This window comes from Clarias gariepinus, chromosome 4 (genome assembly GCF_024256425.1).
Source record: "Clarias gariepinus isolate MV-2021 ecotype Netherlands chromosome 4, CGAR_prim_01v2, whole genome shotgun sequence".
NCBI classification, from domain to species: Eukaryota; Metazoa; Chordata; class Actinopteri; order Siluriformes; family Clariidae; genus Clarias; species Clarias gariepinus.
Window position 1 is genome coordinate 9,425,770 of NC_071103.1, and position 15,566 is coordinate 9,441,335.

General features: G+C 39.3%; 1 protein-coding gene across 3 annotated transcripts in view; it reads right to left on the reverse strand.

Annotated features, from left to right (window-relative positions):
• Window positions 1-15,566, reverse strand: part of kcnn3 (potassium intermediate/small conductance calcium-activated channel, subfamily N, member 3) — a 98,437-nt gene that overhangs the window by 67,042 nt on the left and 15,829 nt on the right. For all 3 annotated transcript variants that reach the window (XM_053495503.1, XM_053495502.1, XM_053495504.1), the window contains exon 3: window positions 5,069-5,164. In XM_053495503.1, coding sequence (XP_053351478.1) covers window positions 5,069-5,164 — 96 coding nt within the window. The remainder of the gene's footprint in view (window positions 1-5,068; window positions 5,165-15,566) is intronic.

The window sequence follows — 15,566 nt, forward strand, 5'->3', positions numbered from 1 at the left end:
GCCTCATGTGGCATCCCCATGCACAATAACTGTCCAACACTGTCAAACCACAGGCAGGATGCTCACAAGACAAGTACAACCGGTTTGTTTTTAGATCTGGTTTGACGTCACATTCCGCCTCTCTATAGGGCAGGAGTTTGTGGCTTTGACTTTAAATATATGTCAATATGTACTTGATCATATTGAGAGTTCATTGATGCAGGAACTTAAGCTGAATTCTGGTTCAAGTAATTCTGCCTTTAAAGCAGAAAAGATTAGGCATTCTAGAGAACAGGAAAAAACTCATGTTCTTCATGGATTAAGAATAAAACAAACTATTTATCATTAAAGTAACAATATGCACTTACACTGCATCTTATTATGCACGTTTTTCTTATCAGTCAATCGTGCAGAAAAAGCACAATGAGAAAAATAGTTCGGTTAATGTTCACATCAAACGTCAGATTAGAGAAAAAATTGCGATCTCTGTGACTTTAAGCGTGGCATCGTTGCTGGGGCAGATGGGCTTCTGTGGGTGGAAGCACCTTGTTGATAAAAGAGGTCAATTCAGATTGGTTCAAGCTGCCAGGAAGGATATAGTAACTTGAATCATTATTCTTTAACTGTGTTTCCCACAGATGTGAAAAATACTTGCAGTTGTAGCCCTTGGAACCTTGGAGCATTACCTGCCAGCACGAAAGTGGTCTACAAATTGAGAGTTGCAATATAAAGTGACGTAACCTTTTTTCAGCACAACCTAGGCAAAATTATGAGCTGAATTTTATATGAACTACACAAACATTACTTAATTTAAAATTTCACATAGGCAAAGAAATAGCACATATTTATAAGATCATATATTGTTTCTGTTAACAATGTGATGCAGAAGACCAAGGGCGGGGGTAGCTCAGTGGTTAAGGTGTTGGACTACCAATCGGAAGGTTCCAGGTTCAAACCCAATCCACATTTGGGCTCTGAACCCTTTGTGATAACATTCCGCTCCTGTCAGCCAGGATTTTGATGGGCAAATAAAAACACCTGGTCTTTTTCCAGTCTTCAACTATCCAAGCCTGTCCCCATGATAACTTCAGACTCTGAAGTCGCCTTCTGCTATTGTAGCCCATCCACCTCGAGGGTTGATGTAGAGTGTCCTGAGATGCATTTCAGCTCACCATGTTCGTAAAGGGTGCTTTATTTAGATGACTATAGACTTCCTGTTGGCTCAGACCAGTCTGATCACTTTAGTCGACGAGTTGTTTCAGGCTGCACACCAACTCCTCACAGGATGTTCTTCACACCATGCAGCGTAAACTCCAGAGACTGTTGTATGTAAAAACCCCTTTTTATAAAACACTATCAATCGAGCCAATCGACGCACCTACAACCAAGTCATGACGATGATATGAAACCTAACTGAATCCCTTGACTTGAATCTGCATGGTGTTATGCCTTGTGGTGCCACCACATGATTGGCTGTTTGGATTACTGATAAACGAGCAGGTGTACAGAAGTTCCCATTAAAGTTGACAGTATATCGCATTACAGTGGCCCCAAAGCAGCTTGCACGCGCTTTGCAAATAATCCACTCTAGTGATATTAAGGCTGAGAAAACATTAGCAGCAACAATACAGCAAAGGTGGTGCTTGCTTTATTCTCCTTTTGAGGGCTCAGCAGCAGTGATGGCTGTTTCCTTCACCGCCTGCCATGACAACACAGCATCAGAACAAGGTAATGAATTGTCAGCGGTATTCCCATAGCCTGCGAGGTTCACTTTATATATCACTCCTTGCATTATGCAGCAGTTAGGGTAAGGATCTGTAAGTGCTCATCAAAGATGCCGGAGTCCCACGGGGGGTGGAGACTACCAACTCACCATCCTGCTTTAAAACACAACAGGTTCGTGTTGTAACAACTGTTTATACGCTGACGTGAAGAACAGCCCACATGTCTGTTCAAATGACACACAGAAACTCCTTCTATACTTTCTGCAGAACATCTCACACAGCGCTCCTCTTCTACGCACATATTTCATGATAAATGCTCATACCGCATTATTTGGAACATCAAGCCAGAATAGGCTGTAATCATACTGTAGTTGCCAAGTTAATAGAGAGATTTACAGGAGAATTTATTAATGCTTGCACTTATTTTTTACATGAGGTATTAGAAGTCTAGAAGTTTATAAGCCTCATAAAGCAGATCACATTTTGTGGGTGTAATACCTTAATGGTGACACGTTTATGCATAGCAATTTTAAGCAAGCGGGCTCCTAGTTAAGTGCTGGATTACAGACCAGGAAGTCCCCGGTTCGAGCCCCGATGCTGCCACTGTTGGACCAGTGCAAGGTCCTTCACCCCAAAGTGCTCAAGGGGTCAAGATGGCAACCCCACCCCTGAAAATGTGGAAGTGCCATGTGGATATATATACGTGGCCAATGGGCGGCACATAGAAGGAACCATCCATCATCCATCCATATATATGTATCTACATGATAATATGGATATATGACTGTATTCATATGACCAAATCCAAGCAAGAAGAGGACAATTTTAGGTTGCATACTCATTAAACAAACAAAAAAACGAACACTTTATTTATGATAAGCATGTTAATTGTCCTTCTGTGCAATTTTTTTTTTAAATCTGCGTCCTATAATTGATTTGCCAGCTGTTAAAATATATTTATCAAATAGTGTACTTGGGTCTCAACCCATCACAGGGCAAACCCCCACACAGACACACAATCTGGAAGTGCCTGTTAACCTACACCTGTGGGAAACTGTTATACCCAGAAGAATCCCACCAGGCAGACAGACTGGAGGCAAGATTCAAACCCCCAACCTGGAGGTGAGGGGTGACAGTGATAAACACTAAGCCCTCATGCCATAATTCTTTTTCTCTCACATGCTCCGAGTTGCGTATCAGTGTGTAGCCATGAACTCCGCGCAACCTGAGCTGAGTAAGAGATACACCATGAAAGCTGAAAAGCTGCACTTTTGTTTTATATTTGATCTTGCTTCCTGCTGACTGTCTGCTATTGAGACTGTTACGCTGGTGCCAAAATACTGGCGCTGCTATGAGAATTAAGTAACTGAACATGAAACAGTTCTCTTGCTCACAGAATCTAGTCTTTAACCTACCTTGCAGTAAAAGCAACATCAAGCTCTCTTAGACCTGCAACAGTACAGTATGTGTGCATCTAAATATTGTAGCCCATTACTTGAGCCCTCCTCATGACCCTTACAGGTGGCCTGAGACACTGTAAAAAAGTCAATATCCAAGAAAGATGCTACAGTAAGGCAGCCATAGAAATTGTTGAGGTCATGGCTACGTTGGGTGGCTCGAGAACAAGTTGGACCTTTAGATCCAAACTCTGGTGACCAGGGAAACCATGCAGTGATATAGTCACTTGGCTTGACCCCAAAAGACATTGCAGGTGCCTCCTGAAGCTGACCATTAGGCCTCCTCAACAACTGCAGGTGGTGGCTAAGGTGCAACCCTGAGAAGCCAGAGAAGTCGATTGAACAAGTGACACTTGGAGCATTTTATTGCACGATTTAAGCCCATGATTGCAGAGACAATATGGTTTGCTGCCATTTGAGACGGGGATTACTTGGCAAACCAATGTCAGGTATGTTGGCATGTCATGGGTCTGTGCTTATAGTGTTGCTCAGGCAAACTTCTCCCATACTTTAAATCATCCAAAGTTCGCTCATGACATCCGATACTTACAGCTGGTCTCCAAAGAGCTGAAATAAGACTGAGCAAATTCTGTTGCAGTAACCGTGAGCTGAGGAAACTGCTGGCTTGGATGGCCTCAAAAGATGGTGGACTGGCTGCTCTTGACCTCTGCAATCCTCTGGTCCTCTCCAGTCTTGAGGCGACATACTGAGCACTGGTCAGTAATCAAAGGATGAATAATCATGACATGGGGGAATCAGGATGTGCATAGACCCTGATTTACCCCCACCTGATTCAAGATGGTGCTTTGGAAAGGGTTGGGAGGGGAAGTAAAGTTTCTGGTGTTTCTGAAGATGGGGACATTAATCACGTGCTCAAACTTTAGTCCCAAAGGACAGCCCATGGGATCAAGACGCATCGTTTAAGTCAGGTTATTTATGCACAGGTTTTTATAAATTTAACTTGTAAGGTAAAGAGAACAAGCGAAACAATGATTAAGGAAATGCTTAAATGAGACACGTCTGAAGCCTCCGGATTGTTTTAAATGAGAGAAATGTGTAGAATAATTGAGCACTCAAGTCAAAATCGTACTCGTGATGACATTTCTCATGAATGATGATGTAATTTACATTTACAGCAGACTTCCAGTACAGTTCACTGATGAGACTCTTAGCTGCGGTAGAAAAGTTTAATTGTGCAAACATTTTCAGGAAGGCCGCATGTCCGTGAGAGATGATCCCAATGTAATGCTTGATCCTTAAAAAATTGAAGGATACCTTGTGGAAGAGATGCATCTCTCTATGGGAACACAATCATAAACCAACACCCCTTGCAAATCCCTGTACAGTCCGGATCTCGCTCCAAGCCATTCCTACGTTTGGTCCATTGAAGGAGTTCCTGGAAGGTCAGCGTCTCATTCCTGGGAGGTCAGACTGATCATGGCTTCTGCATACCAAGACACCTTTCTACCTTATGGTATCCAATCACTAGTGAAAGGCTGAGATAAGTACATTAGTGTAGAAGGGGACTATATACAGAAATTGTACTTTCATAAGTGTGTTTTATTATTCTGCACAACTGAAAGTCTCAATTTGTCTTGAACATCCTTGTATATGTATAAACAGCCTGAATGTTAGTTCAAATGTTTAACCCTTGGTTGTAAGTGTTGTGTAACCTTAGATAAGATAACACAAAATGGCAAAATCAAAAGCACTTTGCTATCAATTTATGGTTGCTGCAGGGACATGGACACCCAGTGGACTGCTATCTGTCCAAAGGCCTGTCTGTTTTTTTTTTTTCACATAAATATTTATGTTTCATAACCATTAAAACCAGTACATTTTAACATTTGAACCATAGTGTATGTATCAGTGCATGAATGCATGTATCAGTAGTGTGTATGTTCCTACCTGCACCTCTCGTGCATGGTAAGCGATGATGAGCCCGAGTAGGATGATGGTGGACAGGCTGATAAGACATTTTAATGCCAGGGAATACATGGAGCTCTGCAAAAACAAATCACAGAGACACAGTTAACCACGTATACTTTAAAATACGTACACATACTCAAGTACACACACACACACACACACACACACACAAATCAGCACACACACAGCATCCTGTGGTTACTTTAATAGCCTCTATGATTGCTCCAGGCTCATCGTGATAAACGCAACAGTGATGTCTGCACTACATATCAGCAGGAATCCAAATAAATCTCTCTCTCTCTCTCTCTTTCGCTCGCTCTCTCACACGCAGACACTCACACATGGCCATCTAGCATCTCTCCCTCTGACAGAAGCCACGGTGATCTATCACTTCCTGTCCAAGCCCCAAAGCTTTATGGTTGAACTCCAGATAATATTAGAATGGCCACCTGTGGGTCTAATTTAATGCTCCGTACAAAAGCCATTACTTCTCACACACCCCATAGCACACGGTGTTCTCAAAGTCATCTAGCAACGGCACTCATGAAAGTAATCGCTTACATACGTTTGTTTCCTTGCCATGTTACGTGGTCTTAAACATTTTATGTAGATTCCTGCAAATAAACTTATTTAAAAAAAAAAAATTATTTAAATTTTTTCCTTTTTTTAAAAAAAATTTATCAGTTGCCCTAAAAGATTGCAATTTCTTAAAGGAATGATTTCTCTGTAATATGCCGCTGTGCAAAGCATTTATAACACATAATATTATAAAAATAATAAATAAGATTATTCATATAAAATAGCTGGGGGAAAAAAATAATACAAAATTGACCTACTTTTAAAACACCAAAAATAAAGACAATGGTATTTACCCAGATTACAAATAAAAATAATTCCTGAAAAAAAAAAAAAAAAAAAATATATATATATATATATATATATATAAACCCTTAAACCTTTAAGGGCTAATTGATGCGTAACACTAATTATATAATCGATTTCATCCTTTAAATTAAGCAGCCATTATCAATATTAAAATATGATAACACAATAAACTATAAATCAAATACATTCACATTTACATTTAGACATTTGGCGCTCTTATTTAGAGAGACTTATAAAAGTGCTTTGTAGTCTTCGTCTTTGGATAGATCCTCTACTGACTAAGTACCATCAGTCAAACATTGTTGGGATTTTTTTTTTAATTATTATTATTTTTTTTTATGTTGGAAAGAATAAGAACTTAGAAAAATGGAGAACAAAAGATCATATCAATATCCATTCATATGCAAACAACATGCATGTAGAGCCAGCTCCTTGATTACTAACTGCAAACTACTTGCAGATGTCAGAGAAATTCCAAGTGCACAAATCAGGAATCAGTGATTGCAGCCACATCTCACACAAACACGTGGTAAGAATATCTCTATAACGTAGTCAAAAATAGACTCATTACATCCCTAAAGCAAACTTAAACTCAAAAAGTGTTCACTATTGTTTTGGTTTTCATATATTTACTATACTGTATGTACAAAAGTAGAACCTTTCCCAGTATAAATGGCATTAAAAAAATTAATTGGGACGATGCAGATGTGATAATACTGTCAAATCAGTTGGGACGTGCAGGAATGCATTGTGCAAAAACTCTTAATGTGCCCTGTCTCACCTTACTTTTTAAAGAGCATTCACACAATTACTCAAAAATGTATTTGGTGAAGTGATTAAATCATAAAATAAATTGTCATCCCTAACATGTGGAAGCAAATCCTTTGCAGAGATACGAAGTAGAGCCAAAATTAATTAAAAAACAAAAATAATTACTTAAGTAAAAGTAGACGTCTTCTATTTACAGCCCTACTTGAGCAAAAGTACAACATTTCTTACCTTCATATTTATGTTTATATTTAGAAAGTATCATAAGTGCTGAGATTGTATTAGCTTACAGTGCTTCGAGACTATGTACATGCTGTTTTGTCACTGTCTGCACTATTTTGTCTCCACTTTCGATTTCATACACCTGCTACATGATTAGAGAAGGCAAATCAAGCAATTATGCATAAAAACCAGCAGGAGGCGATATTACAGCTTCAAATGATACGCGCCTTTCTGGTTACGCAACGCAGTGCCAGACAGGAATGCAGTGAAGCAGAAAGTACAGTATGTTTGTTGTAGGATGTAGTGAAATTAAAAAGTATCCACCAATAAAAGTACTCAAATAAAGGATAGATACATGAAATATGGACTTGAAAGAAAATTGTAAATGTTTATGATATATACAATACTGACAGGGTGTAAGTGCAACAAGAACAAGAAGCATGTGAAACAGTAGGGGTGAGTACATAGAGAGGCATAAATAGGCAAAATACTAACACACACACACACACACACACACACACACACGGATAAGGATGGAGATTAAAAGACAGCAGTAATATCTTCTGTTAAAAAGGTTAATTAGATACAGAAGTTCATTCACAGATACCTTTCAGACAAGCAGATTCAGGAGATATTTACATCTAGACGTGTTAACAAGTTAATTGAATTGAATAACACTTAATATCTGGTCGCGTATCCCTTGCTTGCAATAACTGCATAAAGCTACAGTAGAATGCCACTGGCATAACAAAAGGGCTGCGTTCTTGTTTTGTCCCGCTGTTCCTGGCTTGTTCGTCAGCCTAATTCTGTTGTAGCTTATTTATTGATTTATTAATTCATTATTGGGAGGGTCCTCCCTTCAGTTTCCACTTCAGGAGGTGAAATGCATGCTCGGTTGGGTTAAGGTCTGGTGAGTGACGTGTCCAGGCTAAAACGTTCCATTTTTTTTCCACTGGTGAAGTTAGTCATGCACATTGTACTCTGTGTGTGTGTTTGTGTGTGTGTGTGTGTGTGTGGACCCGACGAACAAAATTTGAATTTGAATTTGAATTGAAACTTCCTCTCTCTTGGAACACAATAAGGACATGTGCTCTTGACGTAACAGACATAGGTGTATGGTCAAGGATTTAAATATCTTTCCATGTTTTTAATACACGTGAGAGAACATTCAGACCCCATCATGGGCTCGTGTGTTTCTCTCTCCTCGCCAGCAAGTGCTTCTGAGCGTATCGGAGCGTGTCAGACGCTCCGAGTTATTTTCCCTTCCTAAATATGCCATTTTGACAAAGATGCTTTAGGTGGATGTGGGAGAAACCCAGATTGGACAGAGGTCCCCAACCACCAGGCAACAGACTGGTACCAGTGCACGGGTCAGTTGGTAGCAGGCCACACAGAAATACTGATTCAAAATATTTTATTGATCATCAGAATTGAAAAGATTTTTTTATTTAGAAAAACACGTGATACAGTACATAAAAAATAAGCAATAAAGGCTAAAGGGGCACTTCTAATTCTACTCAGCATATCATATTGACTAACGTACTGAGGTCTCTTGAGGCTGGAACATGGTGTCAGCATGGCAGTGACATATGGCTCTTTGTCATTCCGTGTGTAACGGACATTTTGCAGATACTCGTGCGTTTTCCCAGACCTGGTCTCTGCATTTTATCCGATAACAAAGTCAAGGTGGACATGTCAGCGGGGGACGGACCTTATGTTGGTGGTTGATTATATAGTGTGGGATATGCTGAATGGGTGTCATGGCATTATAAGAATAGATTCAAATGACTTTATTTCCTTTCAGTCCAGGAAAAACAAACAAAAACCAAAACTGATGTACGAGGTTGAGTCAAAACATAATCTAAACATAATCTCTTCGCTTTTCAATACACTTTGTCCATTTGTCTACAAGCTTTCGTATTCCCTCATTAAAACACGGTTTAGGCTGAGCTGCGAACCACGAATGCACAGCTGTCTTCACTTCTTCATCAGAAGTGAATCTTCGTCCTCCCAGGACTGCTATCAGGGGCCCAAACAGGCTACAGTCTGACGGAGCGTGATCGGGACTACAGGGAGGATGCTTTAACACCTCAAAACAAAAGTTTTTGGCAGTGTGGGCAGAAGTTTGCGGACGTACTGTACACGGCATCTTATACAGTATGTAGGAAAAGATCCATGAACTTTTATAAATGTTAAAAATCTCACTTGTTCAACTGGCAACTGAAATACATTACTCTTAAAAAATAAAAAAAATAAAAAAGACTTGATGGAAGAGGTTTGCTGTAACGCAACCTCTGCTACCAAACTAAGCACTGTTGAACATGATGAGCTCTTTCAACCAAACATAAAATTTGCTAAAAGAAAATTATGCAGAGTGGATTGTCTCAACAAGCTTGGTTTGAAAAATCACTGCATTACGTTACAAAAATGAATTCTTGTTTTTTTTTTTGTTATCCCTTCAAAGCATCATTAATAATCTGTGTTTAAATAATATTCGTGCATATAATATGTCACTCCGGCTTTTGTTTTTCCTGCCTTATCTGCACCTTGTACAAAGTAGAATATAGTTCGTGTCTGCATTTATCCATCTGGTGTTCTGAACGAAACAAGGATTTAACAGATTTCTCTAAAATGATAAAAAAGTATATTAAACTCTCATATATTTCGAATTACCCGCATGAAATATTTTAAGCCATTGTTTTGTTTTAATTCTACTGAGTACGAATTACAGCTCGTGCAAATTATGAAAAGAACAAGTATCTCGAAATATTCTAATATTTTATTTCGAGTTTGAGTTTCCATTTTTAGTTTACGACACGCAACCTCAATTATTGTGAAGACTCTTGACAGACACTAATCAACACCATCCATGGTGGAATACATCACTGAAAAGGCTGGCTGTTCGCAGAGTGCTGTATCAAATCCTATTGATGAAAAGTTGACTGGAAGGGAAACCCGTGATAGGAAAAAAAATGCACAAGTAACAGAGACGACCGCAGAATTTTGCTGTGTTACAGAACAGCTGGGTCAAGGCTGTATATAACACTTACCCTAATACCTGTCATTTGGGATTATTTAGATATAACGCTGGGAATTTATACTTGACAATATCCAGAGAAGACTGTCAAGCAAAGCCAATTCAGGAACTTTGGAGAGGTTTACAAGGAGTGGATTGAGGCTGGAGTCAGTGCATTAAGAGCCACCACACACAGACATTTTCAGGAAATGGGCGACAGCTGTTGCATTCCTAGAATCAAGTCACTCCTTAAGCAGATAACATCAGAAGCATCTCACCTGGGCTGAACTGGACCATTGCTCAGATGAAGGTAATTTCATTTGGAAATTGTAGTCATGTGGTCTGGAGGAAGTGAAAAGACACAGAAATCCAATGTTTCTACAGTCAATGGTGAATCAGGGAGCCAAGTCACCTGCTGGTGTTGGTCCACTGTGTTTTATCAAGTCCAAAGTCAATGCTGCCTTCTACCAGGAGATTTTAGAGTATTTCATGTCCATTTCCTTTCCCCGCACCTGCCACTTAGGACCTGCCCACAGAGCCAAAACTTGACAAACTTAATCATCACTTGATTGGCCAGCCAACTCATCTGACCTTAACCCCATGGAGAATCGATGGTGTATTTTTATGAGGACGATGAGAACCACCTGACCCAAGAATATACTGTAGATGAGCTAAATGCTAATATCAAAGCAACCTGGTCTTGCCACAGCAGTGTTAGAGGCTGATCAGAACAAGAACACGGCCTTTGCATTCTGTCTCTCATCGTTTCAAATCAAATTCAAATTTAAATTTTATTCATCACGTACACAGTAATACATAGTACGATATGCAGTGAAATGCTTATACCTTATGACCTTAAAAAAAAAAAAAACTTACGTAAGCAATAAATATGAATAAAAAGAAATGCTAAAGAAAAATAAATTTAGCTAGTAAATAATCAATACAAATAAGGGCATAATAAAAATATCACAAAATATAGAAATATAGAAGGGAAAAAAGTATATATATATATATATATATATAAATTAAAAGTGACAGTGGTTGTGCAAATATGCATGAAAAGTGACTTATTAAAGTGACGTGTGCAATGGTTTGCATTGCAGTTGTGATCTAGGTGAAAATATTCATGGTTGGCATGGAGATTAGGTAGAGCTACAGTGACTAATACCTATTATCACATACTGTACATATGAGCATATCATTTTTGTTTTGTTTTTATGATAAAAACCTATTCTTTAAAACCTGTTTAAAACTCCAAAGAACCCATGATGTGTGACTTATAATAGAAGAGGCCAGTGGAGACATCAGGTCTAACTAGGTCAAAGGTTTGATCAAGAAGGGTGTGGATAAGTTCTCAGAGAGAAATCACTTTCATACTGATGCCAGCGATGCAATTAGGGCTAGTCCTTTACCAGATCATGACAGCAAATGCAGAAAACGACTTTAATGGGTGACCTGGGAAAAAAAAAAACATTTAACTTTTAGCTCTGAAAAGACGTAACCCAATTTCTGACAGGTTGATCTACAATCCAGGGAGCTGTTTATACACTTGCTGAATTTGAAATGATGTGGTTAAAAGGTAACACATGCTTTAAAATAGACATAGAGTTGGTCTGTGTGTGGTGTTAAGACAATATACTGTCCCTATGCTGTGCAAAAAAAAAAAAAAAGCCAACATACAGTACCATCTAGATGATAACAGAGCAGTCCAACACCTCCCTCAAAATAAAAGATTGGATAATTGATGAGCCTTTTAGTTTTATGTGCATTAGCCAAGCGGTATTGCATCACAAAGTAATCATACTGACTTGTCTAGTGATAAAAGCATCTGTCCAGATGTCAACCTTCTTTCATTCTTTGAGTGGGACCAAGTTGTAAGTCATATACAGCTTTAATTTCGTAAAGTAGCTGCCAAAACTTTCTAACTGTTCTAAGGTGAAGGGAACTTGGGGAAGCAGGTAGGAGTATTTTATTCTTCTGTGATTTAGTCCTCCATGCTTCAAATAAGAATTCAATCTTGATAATACAAGTCTGGATACAAGAGTCACACTGGTAGGCAGTGAAATCCTAAAATGATGTGATAGCTTGTTGGCTTGATAACAAAAACTTGTATTTCTTCACTGTAGGAAATTCCCAGCAGTTTTAAAATCAGTTAGGGGTAAAACAAGCCAGGAAGGGTGCATGCCCCGGAATAGAAAGCATAGTGCATACATACAGTATGAACTGGTTAATGTGAACGCTGCTCTGGGACCAGTGACTGAATCACCATTTAACATGGTAACAAAGCTGGTTCCACTTTGAGGAGGTTACGCAGATGTAAATGAAGATAAGGGGATCCAGGTTGTCAGACTACCAATGTGGTAACTTAGTCAATTATTGATCCATTTCTTTACAGAATGTCCAGGTTGCTACTGAGCTAGCGCTTAAAATAAAAAAAAAAGGAAAGAAGTGATGTAATAAAAGTGACAGCTACGAAGACATGGTTTTTCAACGTTGATGTGAAAGACCTCTAAAAGTCTACAAAGAGACTTAACCCCACTGGATGACTTGGGACTAAGGTTGTACATCAGGCCTTTTTGCCTAGCATTAGAGCCGAAACGCTTGTGCTCTTGTAGCTGAGTGAACACAAATCCCCACATTCGCATTCCAAAATCTCTTGGAAAGCCTTAGATATCGATTTTAGTTTTGGACTTAAACCCATAAATATGGACCCTAATAAGTAATTCATGTGAGTCTCCAGTGTGACTAAACACCTAGGCACCTGGTGATGGTGAAATAACCCAGCACTTTTTGCTTTGCATACTGTATAGTACCCTTTAGTTATCTTTCTGCCTGGCCATTCTGCCATAAAGAATGTTCCGCACCAACCACAGCAAACATTGTGGTTAACATATTCAAATACTTCTACTGTAAACATGCTTGGCTAACTCTAGTTCTTTTATTCTGCAACAATGTGGAGGGTCAGCCATCAGTCTTTTAGGTAAGACCCAAGGGCTATCCAAATACCCAGTAGTTACTTGCAAGACCTACAAATCCACTCACTCACCATCTATACCGCTTAATCCTGTATACAGGGTTGTGGGGGGACTGGAGCCCATCCCAGGAGAATTAGGGCACAAGGGGGGGGTACACCCGGAACAGGGAGCCAATGCATCGCAGGGCACATTTTTTCGTTCACTTCGAAACACTACGGGCAATTTGGGAATGCCAATTAGCCTAATCAACATGTCTTTGGACTGTTGGAGGAAACCAGAGTAACTGGAGAGAACCCAACATGCACGGAGAGAACATGCAAATTCCATTCACACAGAGAAGGAAAGGAAACCTTGCTGGGAATCGAACCCAGACCCTGGTGGGCCAAGGCAACAGTGCTAACCACTAAGCCACCTCCTACAACCCTAAACAAAAAAATTATTTTAAAAAATGCAAATAATCAATCATAACTTTATGTTAACAAATTATTTATAATATTTATCAATTACAAGGGCTACAATAACAATTCGTTCTACAGGTAGTTATGGATTTGCTAACTGACCACTACTGCAGCTCTGAGCGCTCGGTGAGCCTGACAGGCACTGATACGCTGATAAGTTGAAGATGTCAGTCATGTACATTACTGTTACAGTGACTGGCAGTTCTTAAGCGGTTTAGCCCCTTTGAGAGTTCTCCAAGTCATCATACAGAGAAGCCGTGCATCCAGGCAGGACAAGTGAAGAGCACACTGTTGAGTAAACACTGAAGTGTTTTATTTTTCCTTTTCTGCAGAAAAAACACACTACCATTCACCCTTAGTGAAGTCATGTATCCATGTGGGGAAGTATTAAACATCTGTTGTTTAATGAGCATTAATCATTTTGCTTATTTAAGAGTGTACTTGAAGCTGCTATTGGAGCCCATAGAAGCCGTGCATCACTGGAGTCCTATAAACAGTGATGAAATATTTGATAATTTGATTCACAAAAATAAAGTTTTCCTAAGGATTATTTATTTATCCACCTTTTTGGGCTTTTGGGGGTCTCAAAAACTCATGAAAACTGGCAGAATCTGCTGCCATTAGGGTGCCTGAGAGTCGCGTGGCCTGGGGCCCTCAGGGGCCCTGACATGAGATTTTGTTGCATAGCTCATACACACTTGCATGTATGCACAGCAAACTCGGTACACATTTAGATCTTATAGAGTCGAACAACTTTCGCATGCATGTCATGGGCTCAACTCGACAGGAGGCTAGTTATTTTGCTTCGTTTGCAAAAAATCCTTGTTGATATTTTGATATACTCCTCCTAGGGAATTTATACAATCACCACCAAACCGGGCACATGTGATCTAAAGACATTGAGGATGCAAAATTGTAGAGTGATTTTTGATATCTCGAACAGACCAGATTGTTGGTCAGGTGCTTGGGCCCGCTCATTGCTGCTTGCAACTATATTTTAATATTGAAACTTTTCACTGCTGCATTTTAATGAAATTTAGAGGATGTCTATATTTCGCTGGTACGACACACACACACTTGTCCAAGCACAGATGGTGCCAAGCTACTGTATGGTGAGCTCCACTCATCTCGAGTGATCTACAGACATCATTCTAAGTGTAGGTGGGAACAATCAGTTGGGACGAGCTTTAGGAGTAGCATTGTTTGTGTTCATTTTTACTGCCATTATTTCCAGATGTGTATTTTTTCTGCCCCTAATTCTCCCCAATTTCTCCATCCACTCTGTACAGTATTTTACTATTTGCTTTACACATTCACACTTCCATCAAAACGTATTTGAATTCTAATGTGCAAGAGCAACATGTTGGACAAATGAAGTCTGAAGAGGGAAAAGTACAACCTCTAACCCTGAACGTTTAACTGCTACTGCTACTGTCAAATTGTGACTGTTTGGCCCTGTATCATGGCTGACCTTGTGCTCCGAGCTCGTAACTCCATAACGAGCAGGGACATAATGTAAGTGTGAAAAATTTTCTTTTAAAAGGCATAAGCTATTTCACAGCGTAGACACAATTACTTAGAGAAGTGTTCATTAACTACTGCAACTAAATCATTTAGAATAGTCTGCAGGGTGAGTGAAAAGTAACCGCCGCGTTGTGTAGTTGCATTTCTACAGTTCAATGCTCCACCATTAAGTGTGGTATGGAGTACAGCTACATGAGACCTTATGCGTAAACTTGACGAAGAAGCATAAATCAGCTTCATTAAATTTTTATCAAGTTATTGTCTGTTTAACAAAAGTTAATATCATTCATTATTAACTGTCACATACGGTATCTGACATTCTGCCTGCTGTATTTTAATGGATATTTCAGGCCGAATTCTGTGTCTGGATTTAATACCAGAATTTCACACATCGGTAGACTCTAGACTTACATATAAGGAAAAAATGTGCCAAAAAAAGAGGCTTACCTAAGGAGTTGTGTATAATTCTTACCTTGGACTTAAGAGCATTATTATCGTTTAATATTCATGTGCGATTGCATGAAGCAAGGAGCCGTGTTAATTTCAGCACCACCATAATCACTATAACATTGTGATGTAATTCATGTTTTTCTCCTGAATGCCATTTGAAGTTACTTCGATGACTGGGA